Source organism: Gymnodraco acuticeps, unplaced genomic scaffold (assembly GCF_902827175.1).
Source record: "Gymnodraco acuticeps unplaced genomic scaffold, fGymAcu1.1, whole genome shotgun sequence".
Classification (NCBI taxonomy): domain Eukaryota; kingdom Metazoa; phylum Chordata; class Actinopteri; order Perciformes; family Bathydraconidae; genus Gymnodraco; species Gymnodraco acuticeps.
This window is the reverse complement of record NW_022990198.1, coordinates 2886534-2906966: the sequence shown is the minus strand read 5'-3', so window position 1 is coordinate 2906966 and position 20433 is coordinate 2886534. Positions and strand designations below refer to the sequence as shown.

Below are 20433 nucleotides of genomic sequence, written 5' to 3'. Positions count from 1 at the left end.
GAGAACCTGTGTTTTATGGCACATACTGTTACTGAGCTGCGCCGCTGCAGCAAAGGCACTATAAATAGAAGGTGCTGATAAAGAGGAAAAAAAAAAAAAAAGGGTTTCTGTGTGAAACGTACTCACCGAGCCGATTCCTGTTTGAACACTCAGCCAGGAGCTAAAGGATCACTGCAAGTCCAGGTTGAGCTAAAACCAACACTAAGGTACATAAAAAGCATATAACCACAAATTAAAAGGAGCAGTATTCCAAGATGTATGTGTTTATATTGGGGGTTAGGGTTCGGCTGTCAAGACTTGATGTATTTATGATTTGCATCAGGGAAGTATCATGCAATAACTGCAGCCACATCTGACAGCATCATGGAGGTCTCTTAGAGAGCCGCCAGTCTGCAAATATGGCTCAGGTTTATCAATGTGTCTAGGAAAACAGAGACACGTGTTTCACATTGCTGCTGTGAAATGAATTAGTGTTAAACCTGTAAAGTTTGATTGGGTTGGAGTCTTTCCAAAAGTAGGTGACTGTAGCTCAGTGAAACCCTGCTCTTGACTCTAACAGAAACAAACCTGTGGAAAACCTACACTAACACAACATGCTTGAATGTCTTTTTTAAAAAGAGCATTGAATTTGCCCGAGGATAATCCGACCAGATTGAAATAGTGTTTGATCATTTAGAGATTAAAACGGCAAAGAAGTCAGCAGCACGATGCGTTAACAAGCAGCAGCAGAACAACACAGTTTTATTCTGCCTTTTACAGTTCACGCACTCTCACTTCGAAAAACACATTTTTCTGCAGTTGATTATAGCTGATGGCGAGTGCACTCTGGTATTTTATATATATATATATTGTTGTGTTCAAATAATCTTGCACTTTTGTTCATTTTGACGTTGTATCTGGCTTCTGTTTTGCAACCACTGGTGACTGATCTCTTTCAGGCTTGTAGAAGGCTGTAAGTTGAGTTGAATTGATGTAGCAAGAATAAATACATAATTGTGCACCCTTTACCCTAAACACGCTTCATAAACCTAAATAGATCTGCAAAGACTAGTCAACAAAAACGGAAACTTATTTTGATAATTGAATAATTGATAGAGCGTGAACTCACTTTTCATCAAAAAATGCCAAAAAAAGCTATTTCAGCTCTGAAATATAGAGATTTGCTGCTTTGATGGTTTTAATGCTATTATATTTAGACTGACAAAACAATACATTTAAAGATATCCTCTTGGAGTTTCATAAACTGGATTTTTTAGTAAAAAATAAACCAATCATCCAATTAATGAATGAGTTGAAGCCCTCATTCAGAAAACGTCATCTGCATCAGAATTAATTTGGTAACAATCATCCCAAATGAAATCAACACAGTGAGTTGTGAAGTAAGACAAAGAAATGTTTGCATGATACACGTGTTGGAATGCAGCCTTCATAGCTGCTGAAGCAGTCGGCTGAATGTTTTCGCAAAAGCACGTTTTCTGGTGGCTGAGCAACAGAAATGAAAATGGCCTCAACCCTGCTGTGGGTGATTCTTTTTCAGGAAGAGGAGTTTTGTAGGTTCTCAAACTAATTGTTTGCCATCTGATCCAACAGGTCCTAGTGAGGCTTACATGGATGGATGAGGGCAGGGAGCAATGTTTGCTTAGCCTAAGGTAAAGGGGAAGAAGGATGAAAAGCATATGGTCGGCAGGAGGGAGCTGTAGCTCTCGCCAGCAGATCCTCCACCTTCCTCTTATTATAACGTAAAAAGCAAGATTTAAGCCGTTCAGTCCTTCACTATGAAAACATGGATTTTCCTTTTGACCCGGGAAGTGTGCCTCTGCCCTATTATTCCCCTTCAAACATAATGCTCTCCTTCAAGCTGCTAATAAATATTGAAGAGATTTATCTCCCAGATTCAATGACTTTGTGAGTGAAGATCTAGTGGTATCGCCCTACAGTATGAATGAACAACCTGAATGTTTACTTATGTGTTTAACTCCATCATTACTGCTCCATGAGGCATTGTGAGACATGATACATGTCCGCATTCCCAATGCCGTGCACTTCCTTTTTTACACGTCTGCACATTCAGCGCTTGAAGAGGCTATATCCTCGGCTGACACCGAGCCCGGTTAAACGGCACCGTAACCTGTTTTATGACCTTGTTTTTCTTCTATTTTCAGTCTCCTTGCTCCATCTCACATTATTTTATCATTTGCTGTCATGCTATAGCACTCTTTTTGTTTACCCCCCTGCACACACTGCACCCCTAAAGTTCCCATTTGGAGTTCTCCTGTTCCCCCATTCCATGATCCAGTTTCACCATAGCAACATCAGCACATCTGCTCTCTCTCTCTCTCTCTCTCTCTCTCTCTCTCTCTCTCTCTCTCTCTCTCTCTCTCTCTCTCTCTCTCTCTCTCTCTCTCACACACACTCTTTTTTCCCTCTTTTTTTTCATACCCTAGTTCTGGGCAGTTTTTTTTATGGCTACGCTCACTGTGTTCCTTCAGGAATTTTGGCCCAAGTTCAAAAATCCTAAATCAACTACAGGCTGCTACAGCACCCTGGGCCCCTCCGCTCCGCGTCTGTCACCCCACATGTTGACCCCAGGGAGTGTTTGTGTGTGTGGAAAATTGAGCTGACAATCAGACCACTGACAACCTGTCCCAAGAAGGTTTTGCTGACAGTTCCGTAGCTTTCCCCCCCACACTTTCCCTCCTCCATGTGTATTATTTTCTCACTCTTTAACTTCCGGTTTGTCTTACTGTTGTCATTATCTGATATATTGTCCGGCAGTATTGTGCCTACTCTCAATTGTTGATTTTGTGTCCGTCCCCTTTAAATCTCTAAATCTTGCACATGTTCACAAACGTTAATACATAACATTGGAGACATAGGTTATTACAGCTGGTTAAACATGGCAACATAGTAAAACAATTAAATCAAAGGTAGTTCTTAGCCCTCTGGATAAATGAATACAACATTGACAAGAGGAGAAAAACATGTTAAGAGAGTGTTAAAACATAACTAGAAAATGCATTTCCTGCAGAAAATGCGTGTGAATGCTGTAAACTGTGAACATTTGTGGCTGAATTTAGCTGAAAAGGCAGAAAAGTGAAATGATTTGAATCAAATTGTTACAGCTCAAATGCATTGCAATGACTTCCATGTTAAAAAAAGAGTTTAAAAAGCTGAATATTTCAAAAAGTATGACATATTTTTAAAAGGTTGAAGGTTTCCCATCGATTCCTGAAAAGGCTGAATAGTTTAATATTTGAATCTGTAGCTGAAAGTAAGCTGAAGTTATGGAGAGCCAAAGTATTGGCTGAAATCATAATAAGGGGAAGAATAAAGAATCGAAGAACTATAGGGGAATGCTGTAAACAGCATTCGCACTAAATAACTATTTTTTCTTTGTAACAATAACTCAAAGCAAAGCATTTTTAAATCCCCATTGCTGTGTCAGATACCCCAGTTATCAAAAGTTCAGTATTCACCATCATTGTAAAAGAAAAAAAATCCTATTATGTCTGCCAAATGTTCCAAAACTCATCAGGGTTATTATTTAAAGTTTAGAACGCCGCTTGAGAAATCCCATAGCTGCACTATTTTCCAAGGCTATACATCATTTTGTCTCAAACGTGAAGTGAAGAACTGTGAATGTCTTGAGGTCAGAAAGCCGTCGGAAAAAGTTTTGTTTTGTGTTCCCCGGCCTCACTCCACTTTTGTCTGTGATTCTTCCAGAGCTCAGCCCTGCTCTGTTTCTCTTTTTGAAAAAGGAAAGAAGAGAGTCGCGTGGAAATACATTTGTTCTACAGATGTTGTCTATCCTGGGGCCCAAAGCCTACTCGATCAGAGGATCGCTTTCTCTTCCTCTCTTCATCTGTGGCCCCTCATGACTCAACAGCATTCCCTTTACCTCTGCATGACCCTCTATTCTCATCTACTCCGTCCCTCCTTTTTCCTCTCCAATACATCATGTCTGTGTGGTCTACACTGATTCAAAACTGCTTTTCATTCCATGACTGCGCTGTCCTGGTGTGATGCTAAGATCGGCTCTTGTCAACAAGAGGGCCCCCCCTTTGCTCTGCTTTAGTTTGGGGTCATACAACTTAGTGTGCATAGAGCTGCCCAAGACAGCATTTAAGTGTTTTTGTCCATGTGTGAGATCTTCAGATGAAAAGCCTGTTGCATATTAGTCCAGTGATTTAGAGAGTTTGGCTATGGCGCCAAACTCACCCCCTCCCGCCTCGCTCCTTCGTCCCTCCATAGAGAACGCCTTTGGTCATCCATTGTGTTTGGTCTGGTTCTGATTCCCAGTTTGGTGGCTCCTCTGGAGGAGAACACATGTGCAGAGCGGATGTGTTGTCTCGCTCCATTCGCAGCTCACCAACTCTCACTGTCACGATGAAAGCATAATATTTTTAACCGCCTTTTGTGTGTTATGTCACTGCAGAGGCGCTTTGCCTCCACCTGTAAACACTTACTGTACATTTGAGTAATTCTCATCTGCATTTAAAAATAGCATCGGATTTAATCCCCAGGCGCCAAACTAAAGTCAAAAAAGACAGAAAGCTCTGCTCTTACGATTTCCATATTTTGAATGGGGACTGCATTCATTTAGCGTTTCACAAAGGCCTCAAACATAACAAGGAGAGGGATTGAAGAGAGTGTTCTTGGCTTGACGGGCTTTGGACATCACAAGTTTTCTGTCAAAGCCCATCCTTTGTTACAGTGAAGTGATCCTGGTTTCTGTTTCCAACTGGTAAAGCTTTCTAATCCATACGTCAACCCATTCCATTCAACCTGAATGTAACTCTTGTGTGTTTATCCAGTCAAAGCCCATTGTGGTGTATATCGTGAAGGCCAAACTTGTGTAACAGACCTTTCCTAACTTGTTTAGGAATCACGTTTTCCCCCCATTAGTATTGCATTACAAGTTGTCCAGTTCCAACTGCTGTCTTGGGTTCAGTTGCCCTATAGAGCAGCTTTTAGAAGAGTGTTTGCTCCTAGTACAGACCTCTGAACTGCTGCATGCAACTTTATCCAGCTATTCATATAAAACATGTGTAATGCTCATTGAAGGCTCCCAGTCTGAGACAAAATCGACAACAGTCAGGATTAAGAATGGCAACATCTAACATACCTAGCTACATCAATGGGAAAAGGTGTAGACGGTAAAGAAGCAAGTCAAACCAAAAAAACATAACCTTCATGTCTCTTATTACTGATTTCTTCAGGCAAAGCAAAAATAACCTTTCTGCCAACCACAAATCCACTAACATGAAAATGTCAGACTTAAAGATTCAAATCTAAGAAACTGACAGTTCCTCCTTATCATCAGGCAACACAAAAGCCTTTTACACTGCAGTGGAAGCCGTTGCATCAGGCAGAAGTCCTTTAGCTGTTCTGCCTCCATACATTTGAGCTGTTATGTATTCATGCCAATTACCACAGAATGTCCTCCAGGGCTGCTGTGCTTGTTGTCTTGTGTCTTTTGAACAACAAGCTGTATTTTTACATCTCAAATCCTCTGGAAGACATTAAAGGCCTTGATCACTTTAACATTCTTCAGCTGGAAACTATATAACCATTTCATAGTGTCAAATGAATGTATATTAGATTAGCTAGTTATTCAAAATGTAGAAACTTGAGTGCCATCACACATGCCAACAGAGCAGGGATCTCAGAAAGTCTTTCCCCTTTATCACAGATTCTATCACATTAGATCATACAGCTGTCACATCTCCAGTTCTCTGAGCACAAAAGGTGCGCATACAGTTACTAACACAAGGAGTATCGCACTGTTGGAGATACCTTAGCCAGCCAAGACACAGTAACCCATATGTTGAGCAATCAATAATGTACCATGTCATGGCATCAAGTCATCTGTTAAGGGGAAGATCACCAGCGCTAAAACAGCTTTTTTCCTTTGAATCTTAGCTCAATGAAGACCTAATGAAAGCAGATGGACAGAAGTGAGTGTTGCATCTTGACTGGACGTGGTTGGTTAGCAGTTGTTCTACCTTCCACCCTGCACAGTACTGTATCTGTGCTGCGGCCGACATCACTGCTGCTCTCGCTCTGGTTTGAAAAAAAGCAACAGCGGCACATGTAAACATCAAATAATTTGGCAGAGTGATGAGTCGCAGTGCAAGGCTTCACAGTAGTGTTGCTTTTTCCTGCTACCGCTGTGTTACCCCACCAAATCTGTTACTCCACTGTTGTTGTACTTATCTGGCAAAGAGAGAAGAAGAGGGATGTAGGAATTGGCCTGAACTTATGACAAAGTCAATATGAGTCCAGATCAGCTGGGAACATGTGGCTGCTGTTCATTCATTGAGCTGCAGCTAAGCTCCAAATGTCTCTCAGCAGCTATAACCACTGGGAAACCATAAACTAATACTCCTGTGTTTACTACATACTTTATTTACTTTACTCGTGTGTATTTTTCAGGGTTTTCTTTATATCAAATGAGATACTGCTATTACAGGAAATGCTCCAGAATTTGATCTAAGTGGTTTTATTTACCAACTCAGGATTCCTATGCTTGTACCTGTTTTTAACAAGAAAACGTTGTCGTTTTGCACAAGCCTAACTGGAAATGTAAAACAAAAACATATTACATTCATGCGGAACGACAATGGCATAGTTTCATTTGTAGGGCTGGTTATAATTATGTTATGGATCCTGGGTGGGTTTTCTTTTTATACCTTAACTTGTTATTTACCTTATGAAGTTATCAGATGTTGAACTTTTCTAAACACTAGCAGCAAAACACTAGTGTTGTCAAAAATAGCCTATCACTGATTTTATTTGAGCATTCCTTCAAATGACCTCTTGCCAGCCCCTTTACAATACTGTTGGACGCTAAAAGGCCGTAACACCATCTGATGTGCAGTCTGCTCTAAAGGCCCTGACACACCAATCAGTCACCAGAGGACTCGCCGACGCCGGCTTTTGCGTCGCCGTGTTCTCCTGCGTCTTGGCCATGTGTCGCACGGGAACACACCGCAAAGACTTCAGTGCGTGAGTGGCAATAACTCTCCTTACCAGCAGGCGGCGGTAGTGTGTATTCGTCATTCAAAAGAGGCAACAACCGGAAGACAGAGAAGAAGAACAGACCATGATATAAACAAACAACAAATAGCATGTATATATATATCAGGGTTTCCGCTAGGATTTTTTTCTCGCCGGTCAAATGTCCGGGCAGAATTTATTTTACCGGACAAATTTGAAACTTACCGGTCACGTTTCAATAATAATAGTAAGAGTTGTGTAGCAGAGTTTCCGTTAGCAGGTAATTACCGGACTATGAGCAGATATGCTTCAGTTTAAAACTCAGTTCACGGGGCTCATTTTTATATTGCTTCAAGGCAAGGCAAGTTTATTTATATAGCACTTTTCAACACAAGGCAATTCAAAGTGCTTTACAAAAAATGAAAGAGATTAAGAAAATGGCATTTAAAATCAGTCATTAAAAAGAAAAGCTAATAAAATAAACATTAAAAGAAAAAAATACATGGATAAAAGTTACAGTGCAATTAAACATTAAAAGAAAAAAGTACATGGATAAAAGTTACAGTGCAGTCTAAGATATGAATAGTTCAATTAAAAGCAGCGACAAAAAGAAAAGTCTTCAGCCTGGATTTAAAAGTAGTAAGAGTTGCAGCGGACCTGCAGGTTTCTGGGAGTTTGTTCCAGATATTTGGAGCATAATAACTGAACGCTGCTTTTCCATGTTTAGTTCTGACTCTGGGGACAGAAAGCTGACCAGTCCCTGAAGACCTGAGAGATCTGGATGGTTCATAATTTAGCAGGAGGTCAGAAATGTATTTTGGGCCTAAACCATTCAGTGCTTTATAAACCAGCAGCAGTATTTTGAAATCTATTCTTTGACACACAGGAAGCCAGTGTAAAGACTTCAGAACTGGAGTGATGTGATCCACTTTCTTAGTGTTAGTGAGGACTCGAGCAGTGGCGTTCTGAATCAGCTGCAGCTTTCTAATAGATTTTTTAGTGAGACCTGTGAAGACACCATTGCAGTAGTCGAGTCTACTGAAGATAAAAGCATGGACAAGTTTTTCCAAATCCTGCTGTGACATTAGTCTTTTAATCCTAGATATATTCTTTAGGTGATAGTAGGCTGATTTAGTAACAGTTTTAATGTGACTGTTGAAACTCAGGTCAGAGTCCATGACTACACCTAGATTTCTGGCTTTATCTGTTGTTTTGAACATTGCACACTGAAGCTCAGCGCTAACTTTTATACGTTCTTGCCTTCAGTCTATAATCGTAACAGATCGAAAAATTCAGATCCATTTTTCAATAAATGATTCCACCAACAACAAACAACATAATTATTACATTCAAACAAACTACTTGTAGTAGCCTAGATAACGTACATTATTCAAAAGTTTACATTAACTTTGAATAATAACACGGGAGAAACGGATCCTCTCTTTTCCCCTCTCCCTCTCTCTCTCTCCTGACAGCCCGTCAGTTTCTCATGCAGCTCGCTAAACAGAGGGCGGGGCTTCAGGTGATTATGCAGAGCTGAGTGTCTCGGTCTGACTCAGCAGCTGATCTGATCTCGCTCTCGCGTGTCCGGTTATACTTCACTCGCGTTTATGTCCACTCCATATCGATCAGATCCAGCTCTCCTGATCGTTCTTTATATAGAGCACCGATCAAACTATTAAGAGTGAATATCGGCCGATAATGACCGGTGGCTGATCTATCGGAGCCTTCCTAATTATTACCAGACATTTTGACCCGCAGGTTTTGAATTTACCGGTTTTTAATACATTTTACCAGCTAAAAACCGGTAATTACCGGCTAACGGAAACCCTGATATATATATGTGTATATATATATGTATATATATCGTCAGGGCCTTCAAGGTTTTCAGAGAATACCCTGGAACACAGATAAAACAAACAAAAAATCGATTTAATTATATAAATAAAATGTATATTAAATGAGAATGTATCTGTGTTGTTGATCTGTAATATTACAGTGTTACGTTCATTTGTTTGTTCTTCTCGGACCATGCACTACGCATTTCAGTGGTTTTGTGTTTGAAAAGAAAGCAACCAATCAGATCTTGTTCTGGGTCTCTGGGTAGAATATCCTTCAACCAAGGTATTCTACATCCTTGATCGAATGCCCTGGCCGTTGCACTGAATGAGAGTGTACATTTGGACTGACAGTTTGATCAACCAATCATATATTGATTTGTAGCCAATGGGCGTATGCTTTCAGAGTTTCCCTCGGTTCCAGGGTACTCTAGAAGGCCCGCTAGTTAACTGGCTCGAGACAGAGGATCTAGATGAACGTTGAAATGACAAGTGCAACAGGTGAAGATGAAGTTGTTGCGGATGTATTGTGAGTACCCTTTTCAAGACGACAATTCAGTGAAAAGACGGACATTATAATGCCGGGGGGGCACTGATATATAGTAATCCCAACAGGCCACCTTGTTTATGGTTTGATTCAGTTTTAGTAGAATATAAAATATATGAATGAATTATGAAATGAGCACATAAAGTGCAGACATACTATAATTATATTGAGGTACTTGAGACTAATCCTGCAACTGTATAGTTCTGCTCCACAACAGTTCGAGAATGAAGAAACCATCACGTATGAAAGGCTACATGTGAATAGAGGGGCAGAAAAAACGGCTTGCACATTTACATTTCAATCTCGAACAATGAACAGCGGTAGACAGTATCTCATTTAGTATCATCATCCTGCGCTTCGCCGGAGGCCTTCGAGTGCTGAGTGTGCTTGGCCTCTCTCTGAGCGGTGCCGGTGTGGTGCTGATGGTGGATTCTGCCAGGGGAGTGCAGGGCTCAGCATCAAAGTGGAAGGACTCCTTGGTGGTGCTGGTCGAGGTTTCACTGCTGGTGCCACCGGGGGTTGATTCTGCAGCCACATTTTTTAAAATAAATTCACAGTTAGTTGGATTTAATACCATGGCTTCTTAAAACTGTTTACTAAGCTTTCATAACAAAACAATACCCTGAAATGTGTGTGCCATTAGTTTGGGGTGTGGTCAAGTGTGAGAGGTACATTGTAGACACATTTTGATGCTCTATTCAGATGCTAAAGACATACTTCTAGAAGATTCAGAACACTACAAAATATAATCAAGACATATTTTATCATGTATTATTATAGGTTAAGATAAAAGCGTTATTGATCCCATGGTGAATTTCATAAGCTACCCAGCAGTATATCATGTAATTTCAATTAGCTCCTCCTTTACCAGCTGCAACATTAAGGTGATGAGCACATCAATAATTATAATACAATAATATATATATTATTCTGTTATTGTTATATTTAACACTGTAACCACCAAATTAATGAAAATAATGTTTTTGTAAATGAAAGAAGCAAGAAACACTTATTTGTACTCAACAAATAAAATAGTTACCGTGATGGTGAGGTTCGAAGTACTCTCCTTCCTTCTTGTGTAGGGCTCTAAAAACTGCAGCCTGGTTATGATCCACTGCTGTCTGCCAGTCCTTTGTGCTCCACAACTACCCGAAGGGGCACGTTTCCTGTACCGGGTGTACTGGGTTCGCATAGAATCCCAATTCTTCCTCAGCTCTTTCTCTGAAGCACACAAATAAACGATGTAAGCATTGTGGCTAGTTAGCATGTCCAATTCATATCTATATGCAGTGCCAAACTGCCCAGCTAGCAACAAGATAACAACAAAACACAAGGTTGAAATAACAAATTACATTTCACGTTAACGTCACTGTACGCTGGCAAACAATAAAAAGCCAACAGTATCTGCTAAAGAGCTCAATTGATGAAAAAGATAATCTTACCCGAGAAACCAAGTTGCGTTTCAATCTCAATCTCTCGCCAGAGTCCGGTTTTCACTACTCGGTTCGAGTACCTTTTCTCTGTGATGTCGTACAGAGCTGGCCTCTCCTGGATCAAGGTGATGAGCAGCCAGAGCAGGTCTTCGTTTCCGTCATTCCAGATCGCCATGATGAGATGAAAATGAATAGCAGTCTTTGTGTGCCTTCTTAAATCGTTTGTTTACGTCCCTCACTTCCGTTTCGCTTCTCATGCACTGATTCGCTAGCTGAACAGCCAATCAGAGTGATTGCTTGGTCCGACTGCCTGACCCGATGCATGGCCGATTCAGATTCAACATGTTGAATCGGCCATGCATCGGGTCAGGAAGTCCAAATAAGGCGTGTCACTGCCGACGGTGCGGGACCATGGATGTATAATAAGACCTGGATACAGCGTGGGAGGCGGGGCCTCATTCATTCCTATGAGAGTTGCTCATTAGCGCATGATGATAACATGGCCCAACTTTTGAGAGTGAAACGTCACAGATTACCCGGCATGTATATGCGCTCATAGCGCATGCGCAACTTTAACCAAAATGCTCGTTCATATCAAGCATGTCAATTTGCGTACATGTAACAGCACCGAGCGTTCATGACAGCATGGTAATGGTTGTTGTTATCATGGATTTGATATTAACGAGGCGGCAGTTAGCAGCTAGCTAGTAATGATGCTAATGTACACATCAATCGTTATGTACTTATATTACGTTGTAACAGGATCTAGTGATATCCAACAGAGCTTCATTTAGCATGAAATAATTATTGCACTCTATATATATATATATATACACAGTGCAATAAGCTTCTTAGTGCAATAAGGAGCTACAGGGACGTTAATCTAACGTCGGTAATATTAACTTTATTTAATACAACATTTACGGTACAAGATTTAACCATACAGCCCATGTAGTATACTATTTTACAAATGATGAATTACAGCAAACATGTGCAATATATCCATTATTACAGCTCCGTGGGATGGCAGTAAGGCGATATGGGTCCGTTGTTATTGTGCATCCATGGGTAAAGATAAACGCATGTAGTGCTGAACACGTAACATGAACGTGCCGGGCTGCGCGGTCCCATGGGTTAGATGCGCGTTCATAATGCAGAGGGAAATAACTCTCAGAATAACGTTATTAGCACATTTTTACAACTTGAGGAACGAATGTTTTTAATAAGGGCTATACAAGTGTTCATACTGGGTGGTTTATTTAGTTCAAAAAAAATTATCCAACAATTTACAGACCACTCTTTCCCCATGTAAGTCAATGGGAAAAAGTGTTTCCGGTGTTGTGTCACATTATGCCTCCCCGTCATGAAATGCCCCCCTTGTCACGGGAACGCGCATTTCTAAATGACACGTTTCACCTCTAAATGACACGTTAACACCATAGGTTTACACCTTAAAACGATGTTTAAAACGAAAAGTAAACGTTCAGGGTTTTTATTAATGGTAATTTTCAGACTGTGAGTTGTTTAGTGGTAGCTCATAGTCTTGATTCTTCTGGTTTAACTTTTCGCTCCGTATTTGAGGTGTCGAAATTCGTTCGTCACTTCCTTTTCAGTTTGTTTTTTTAAATGTTTTTTTTTTATCATTATTGTTACGTCCTGTCTGTATAAACGTGCTTTAAAATGTATTGTTTAATTTTACATAGTTGTCATCTAATAATCAAAATATGTTTACAAATGTTACATAGTCTTTGTCAGCATATATGCTATGCGTACAAAATAAAAGTGTGACATTCATGAAACTTGCTCCATTTATTGGTACCAGTCCTAGAACCATACCCTGAAAAATGCTTGAGGGTGGGATTCATAGAAACCTCTTTTGGTGGGGGGGGGCATTATATGACAGGCCTGGCCATCACAATATGCCCCCCCTTGCTATCTTACAAAATAAAAGTGTCACATTCATGAAACTTGCTCCATTTATTGGTACCAGTCCTAGAACCATACCCTGAAAAATGCTTGAGGGTGGGATTCATAGAAACCTCTTTTGGTGGGGGGGGGGAATTATATGACAGGCCTGGCCATCACAATATGCCCCCCCTTGCTATCTTACAAAATAAAAGTGTCCACATTCATGAAACTTGCTCCATTTATTGGTACCAGTCCTAGAACCATACCCTGAAAAATGCTTGAGGGTGGGATTCACAGAAACCTCTTTTGGTGGGGGGGGGCATTTTATGACAGGCCTGGCCATCACAATATGCCCCCCCTTGCTATCTTACAAAAATAAAAGTGTCACATTCATGAAACTTGCTCCATTTATTGGTACTAGTCCTAGAACCATACCCTGAAAAATGCTTGAGGGTGGGATTCATAGAAACCTCTTTTGGTGGGGGGGCATTTTATGACAGGCCTGGCCATCACAATATGCCCCCCCTTGCTATCTTACAACATAAAAGTGTCACATTCATGAAACTTGCTCCATTTATTGGTACCAGTCCTAGAACCATACCCTGAAAAATGCTTGACGGTGGGATTCATAGAAACCTCTTTTGGTGGGGGGGCATTTTATGACAGGCCTGGCCATCACAATATGCCCCCCCTTGCTATCTTACAACATAAAAGTGTCACATTCATGAAACTTGCTCCATTTATTGGTACCAGTCCTAGAACCATACCCTGAAAAATGCTTGAGGGTGGGATTCATAGAAAACCTCTTTTGGTGGGGGGGAATTTTATGACAGGCCTGGCCATCACAATATGCCCCCCCTTGCTATCTTACAACATAAAAGTGTCACATTCATGAAACTTGCTCCATTTATTGGTACCAGTCCTAGAACCATACCCTGAAAAATGCTTGACGGTGGGATTCATAGAAACCTCTTTTAGGGTGGGGTGCATTTTATGACAGGCCAAACAATAGTTGCATTGGTTGAAATGACAGTGGACAGTTAATGATGGTTCCTTCGGGGCATTATGTGCATCCAGGGCACAAGTACGGTTGATCAACTGGCGGCCTTTGTACACATTGGTGGTGGTACCACTGCTGACAAATGTCACAGCAAATCTGAGAAAACAATAAATACTTGTTATGTAAGGTATGCATTATGGGATTTTGTTATGATAATAGAATATCTCTAATGTATTTCCCACTAACATTCCAACCATTCCTTCAATAATCGAAATCTTTCAAAAACATAAATGTTGTGTTATGAGAAAGAAATACATTTTCAACAAAAATGTATGGAAAAACAAGCAAAACATTAATCCTTTATCAGTTAATGCTGAAGATGCCAAATATAGTAGCAATTACCAACGCAAATGTTATGTTGATAAAGTCTGGAAACATATTTCTGCTAATTTTCTTTATTTGTAATGTGCAATAGGAAATTACCCAATGTTCTTCATCCTGCTCCTCCATCCCGCAGTAAAAGCAAAGCCTGCTTAGATCATCTGTTGAGACAAAACGTAATCAATATCTTCAGATAAACCACATTACAGATTTGGGGTCAAGGTGACCCATTCCAATTTTTGACTAAAAGGTCAATTATATAAGGACACATTTGTTGTGGTCTTTTATTATTTTGTGTGAAGAAAAGGCAAAACACACACAAACACATAGATTTTCTAAATGATTAAATCTGAGCACAGAGGAGCCATCTGCTCCTTCTTTCACTCTCTCCGTACCCTCTTTAGAATGGGAACCTGCACAATGTCATTAACAAAACATCCAAAAACTTCTTTTCGCACTGTACGCATCAATTTAAGTTTGGTTCTCATGGTTCTTTTGTTGTTCATCACATTAGCTTTACAGCTTAGATTATAATAAATTCAAGGTAAAAATTAACTGAGGATATCAGTTAAAAGTAATACACACCAATGAGCACATTGAAAGGAGGAAGATGGGGAAATCTCACATCTTAAATAAACCGCAGAATTGAAAGGGTGTGTTAGAGTGTGACGTGTGTAGCCTATATGAAATTGCAGTTGAAGATGCCTGCCTGCGATGCTTCATATGTTATCTGTTTGGAGTTGAGATACACAATATACTGTATGTAGTGACTATTTACCCTAATCTATACTTAAGCCACTGTGTTGCTTTTAAAACCCTGATAATGTCCCTGGTCAACAGTACCAATGGTCCAAGCAGTGATACAATACAACAATTTGCATGGCACATTATTAATATACTAGGTTATTGATGCATACTTATGAGATACAATTAATAAAAGTAACTACATGAAGTCATTGACAATGTTGAGAAAAGGTAACAAACCAGATTCTCTGAGGAGAGAAGTAGCAATGTCCAGCCTCAGCTCGTGCACTGCCTTCTGTGAGCTTTCAAACTCAATTGACTCCCCCAGTAAAATCTTCTCTGCAAACTGAAGAGAACCTTGATTAGTATATGGACTGCATGGTCTATGATTTTACCCTCAAATGGAATACAGACAAATTACCCAACAGATTTAAAGAATGACATGTGAATGACAATTCAATACATCTTTGATCAAGATGTATAAAAGCAAGTCAAGATATTCAGTCTAATTGCTACTGAATTTGAGTTTGAGAGTAATGTTTGGCTAAATGCATTTCACACTCACTTTTAAGGCCAGGACACCACAGGATGTGCTGTCTTGTTGGCGATTATGGGGGAGGGTGCTGCATGTCCATCTTGACACCTTGCAGCCTTTCATCCTCATAAAGGCTCTACAGTATGTATATAGTACATGTGTCAAGATGCAGCACATCATTGTCAAAATACTCATAAAACACCGGAACTAGTACACTGTATCAAATGTACCTTGTAGACTGCAGGCACACCTTCGTTTTGCCTTTCCCTTCTCCAAGTGGATCCAAGAAGAGGGTTTTCTTCTCATGGGGGTACATTACCTTTTATTATTCACATGGAAACACAACATGCATTAGGCAGGAACCATACATTACGCAGGTACGATGTAGGGTATTGTTTAGATTTGATCAATAATAAGTGACAGCATGTATGTGTGGCCTTGTTATCTTGCAAATCACTAATTATATATGGTGTATACAGCACTATAGATACAGATTGGAGCTTAAAATATGCTCCTATTCTCACCACCAACATCCAATGATGGTTCTCGTTCACAATTCCCACGATGACTGTGTGCCATTGGATCAACCTGAGAGTAGTTGCACAAGTATTACATTCCTGTTGAAAAATGCACATTTGCAACATTTACAAAAGCAAAGTTATTCCAATCATGTACATACCCGGATTCTTCCAAATGTGTGTTTCCAGATGGCGGTCATAGCGTAGCTGTCAATAACAGCTGCTTGACCGTCATTGCGCTGGTTGATTTTTCTGGGTATGGTTCTAGGACTGGTACCAATAAATGGAGCAAGTTTCATGAATGTGACACTTTTATTTTGTAAGATAGCAAGGGGGGGCATATTGTGATGGCCAGGCCTGTCATATAATGCCCCCCCCACCAAAAGAGGTTTCTATGAATCCCACCCTCAAGCATTTTTCAGGGTATGGTTCTAGGACTGGTACCAATAAATGGAGCAAGTTTCATGAATGTGACACTTTTATTTTGTAAGATAGCAAGGGGGGGCATATTGTGATGGCCAGGCCTGTCATAAAATGCCCCCCCCCCCCCCCACCAAAAGAGGTTTTTATGAATCCCACCCTCAAGCATTTTTCAGGGTATGGTTCTAGGACTGGTACCAATAAATGGAGCAAGTTTCATGAATGTGACACTTTTATTTTGTAAGATAGCAAGGGGGGGAATATTGTGATGGCTAGGCCTGTCATATAATGCCCCCCCCCCCCCCACCAAAAGAGGTTTATATGAATCCCACCCTCAAGCATTTTTCAGGGTATGGTTCTAGGACTGGTACCAATAAATGGAGCAAGTTTCATGAATGTGACACTTTTATTTTGTAAGATAGCAAGGGGGGGAATATTGTGATGGCTAGGCCTGTCATAAAATGCCCCCCCCCCCAAAAAAAAAGAGGTTTCTATGAATCCCACCCTCAAGCATTTTTCAGGGTATGGTTCTAGGACTGGTACCAATAAATGGAGCAAGTTTCATGAATGTGACACTTTTATTTTGTAAGATAGCAAGGGGGGGCATATTGTGATGGCCAGGCCTGTCATATAATTCCCCCCCCCCACCAAAAGAGGTTTCTATGAATCCCACCCTCAAGCATTTTTCAGGGTATGGTTCTAGGACTGGTACCAATAAATGGAGCAAGTTTCATGAATGTGACACTTTTATTTTGTAAGATAGCAAGGGGGGGCATATTGTGATGGCCAGGCCTGTCATATAATTCCCCCCCCCCACCAAAAGAGGTTTCTATGAATCCCACCCTCAAGCATTTTTCAGGGTATGGTTCTAGGACTGGTACCAATAAATGGAGCAAGTGTCATGAATGTGACACTTTTATTTTGTAAGATAGCAAGGGGGGGGCATATTGTGATGGCCAGGCCTGTCATATAATGCCCCCCCCCCACCAAAAGAGGTTTCTATGAATCCCACCCTCAAGCATTTTTCAGGGTATGGTTCTAGGACTGATACCAATAAATGGAGCAAGTTTCATGAATGTCACACTTTTATTTTGTACGCATAGCATATATGCTGACAAAGACTATGTAACATTTGTAAACATATTTAGATTATTAGATGACAACTATGTAAAATTAAACAATACATTTTAAAGCACGTTTATACAGACAGGGACGTAACAATAATGATAAAAAACCATTTAAAAAACAAACTGAAAAGGAAGTGACGAACGAATTTCGACACCTCAAATACGGAGCGAAAAGTTAAACCAGAAGAATCAAGACTATGAGCTACCACTAAACAACTCACAGTCTGAAAATTACCATTAATAAAAACCCTGAACGTTTACTTTTCGTTTTAAACATCGTTTTAAGGTGTAAACCTATGGTGTTAACGTGTCATTTAGAGGTGTAAACGTGTCATTTAGAAATGCGCGTTCCCGTGACAAGGGGGGCATTTCATGACGGGGAGGCATAATGTGACACAACACCGGGCCTGGCAACCAAACGGATGTGCAGTACCGCCGTTTGGCCACCACAAATATTTTCTTCTGAGTCCGGCGCACTTCCTGGGGGCTTGTGCGGGACACACCAAATTGAGTTTGGGCGACAGGACACGCTTCGTCTTCCGACTAACGAAAACGGCCGAAATCGGCCTGGTGTGTCAGGGCCTTAACACAGACCTCTGCTTGTGGCTTCTTGATGAAGATCTCTCAGTGTTCGCGGTATAGATCGGCTGGTGTCGCCTCTCCAGCAGGGACAATACACTCTCACATCACAGACCAACAGGCAGGAGGTAGACGCCTTTATTATCTATGTCCTTAGCCTGAGCGAGAGAGAGAGAGAGGGGGGGAGAAGATTACTGAACCTGCAACTGTTGCACAATGCAATGTCATGTTTTAGTACACTATGTACTGAATGTTAGACATGTTCTGTACATAGCGGCTCAGCATTAATGTATGGAGCAACGCTAAGTCAAACAAGGGTGCGTAAGCTCTACAACATGTGACATGGCAAAGCACTTGGTGTTTTTCGATCATGCAGCTGGTGTGCTGTATAAGAATGTTATCTTTGGATTGAGACAGAGTTTCAACATGTATTTCAGCATGTGTAAGAGTGTTAGGTAAGACCCTTAAGGTGGAACAATGTTTTTTAGTCTCTCTCACATTTCTGATTTATTTGTGCACTTCAGCTGCAGAGACATACTAATGATGATTTTTAATATCAAGTTATTTGTTATTATTAATTGACTGATATATTTTTTATCAGAAATTAATCAAACTGATATACAACAAACAACATTTCCTCATTTAGAAGCTGGCACATGACTTTTATTTTCAACTAATGTTTTCAGCATAAAAGACAACACTCTAAAATCTGTCCTTTACTTCTTAAAACACGAAAAAGGATGATGCACTACACTTATGTCACCCCTTTTGGCAGTTGTTTTGGAATTTGTCAAAGAATAAACATCAGTATATTGAAACAAGACTCTTCGAGGCAGATTGCAGTAATCTTTTGAAGCATTATGTATTTGATTTGGCATCAGGTTAAAATAAACTCTATGGCAGCGTTTACTCGCTAATGGCTGGTTGGTTTACTCAGGTCGCTCTGTATTTCCTGGCAGTGTTCAGGCCAGCTCTCTGACACTTTTTGAACCTTTCTGTGGCAGAAGCAGGAAAACCTCATTCAGCAACAACGCTTAATTACTACTGCTGTAGTGTTTTGAACTCAAGGAACGCTTTTCACTTTTTAAGAAAAAAGGAAATAGAAGAAAGCGCTAGCCAGAAATTGATGCCAGTAATATTTCTGACTCTCACTCCTGTTCTGTTTCACTTTAACTTTTAAACATTTATTTTTCCCTTTATTTCCCTCCCCTGGCTCCCTTCATCACCCTTCCTAACTCAGACTTCCCTCGCTCTGTCATGCTTTTTGCTCTTTGACAGTCTTGGAACTTTTTAGCTCATTAAAGCTTTGAATCCAGTCTCCCACTTGTCTCTGTGTAGATGTATCTGTAGATAACAAATAGCACATGTGAAACGTGACAGGGAGAGAAACCTCATAGGACTGATACCACCGTTGTGCAGAGAAGAATGGAATATCTACACAGATCTAAGAAAACACAAGGTAAAGTCAGCTAGCCGCTAGGCTAATTTATGCATTGTAGAATGCCATAGGCTTAAGCCAACAGTTGTGACAGCAGTCAACAGGGGGACCAGTGACAACTATTGGAAACACTGAGATACAGTACACATTAAAGCCGTACAAGGCTCAACAATAGGGTGTGTGAGTGTGCGACTCGTGTGTGTGTTTCCAGTTTGATATCTCTATCACCCTGCTGCTAACGTTCACATTTTCTGTGAAATGGATTGTTCTGTGGTGGAGGTTTTCTGTGAATGAATGGCCTTTTTAACTTGATGGCCGTCCCTATGAGAACATAGAATTTCTCTCTATAGAATCTTATGTATCTGTGTCTTCTTCTGCTGAATATTACTTTTAGTTTTGTAAAAAACATAAATTGAAGAAGCCAGAGTTCCCAACTTTTAAATTCAGTCCAATACGTACCATAAGCTTGAATAAATAAAGAACATCAAAGACTATCAAATCTATGAATATGTAAACAAAATCTGGCAAGACCTTCAATTTGATATTTCAGCTTTGGACACATTTCACGTTGGAAATAAAAGTAATAAGGCTCCTCTGCTTGTTTCAGCTTCCTTCCTCTTGTGCCTGTTTCTGTGCAGAGTCCAAAGCCAAATACAGAGCTACTTTTGGTGTGTTTTTCTGAGTGGGAACTGGGACCACTACAAATAATCAATGTTGCAGTGTGCTGTATAAATGTAACCTACACACTAAATGCTAAATATATTGTGTAGCGCTACTGAAGCCATTTTCTTCTTTCAGTCATTTGAGCTACTGACTATTCAAACATTTAGCCATTTGATGTCAGCTTGACATTTAATCATGGCACAGATATTGCTGTGTTTTATTTGAAGTCTCAGTCTGTGTGTATTTTGGATTAGAGCTTAATGTTTTGCTATTTTAAACCTTTAGTAAAACTCTTGGCCCTTT

At 40.3% G+C, this 20433-nt stretch overlaps 2 protein-coding genes across 4 annotated transcripts in view; one reads left to right on the top strand and one right to left on the bottom strand.

Moving 5' to 3' along the window:
• thrab (thyroid hormone receptor alpha b) overlaps window positions 1-20433 on the top strand; it is a 142440-nt gene that overhangs the window by 32731 nt on the left and 89276 nt on the right. The gene's annotated exons all lie outside the window — the stretch shown is intronic.
• On the bottom strand, window positions 13709-16220 carry LOC117547346 (PHD finger protein Alfin1-like). 2 transcript variants are annotated; one of them, XM_034217976.1, is made up of 7 exons: window positions 16065-16216; window positions 15910-15973; window positions 15616-15704; window positions 15416-15521; window positions 15091-15196; window positions 14209-14267; window positions 13709-13881 (listed from the first exon to the last, which is right to left on the bottom strand). In XM_034217976.1, the coding sequence occupies exons 2-7, from the start codon at window positions 15916-15918 to the stop codon at window positions 13789-13791; spliced, it is 462 nt and encodes a 153-aa protein (XP_034073867.1). In that variant the 5' UTR covers window positions 15919-15973; window positions 16065-16216; the 3' UTR covers window positions 13709-13788. The 2 variants fall into 2 exon arrangements, with proteins under 2 accessions (XP_034073867.1, XP_034073866.1); XM_034217975.1 differs by having other exon boundaries at window positions 15910-16220.

Excerpts from the sequence above, each read along its gene's own strand:
- LOC117547346 (XM_034217975.1), bottom strand. The coding sequence starts at position 16,029 with ATGTTGCAAATGTGCATTTTTCAACAGGAATGTAATACTTGTGCAACT. Across the intron at positions 15,705-15,909 it reads ACCATCATTGGATGTTGGTG|GTAATGTACCCCCATGAGAA; the intron begins GTGAGAATAGGA and ends GAATAATAAAAG. Across the intron at positions 13,882-14,208 it reads AGCAGGATGAAGAACATTGG|ATTTGCTGTGACATTTGTCA; the intron begins GTAATTTCCTAT and ends TTGTTTTCTCAG.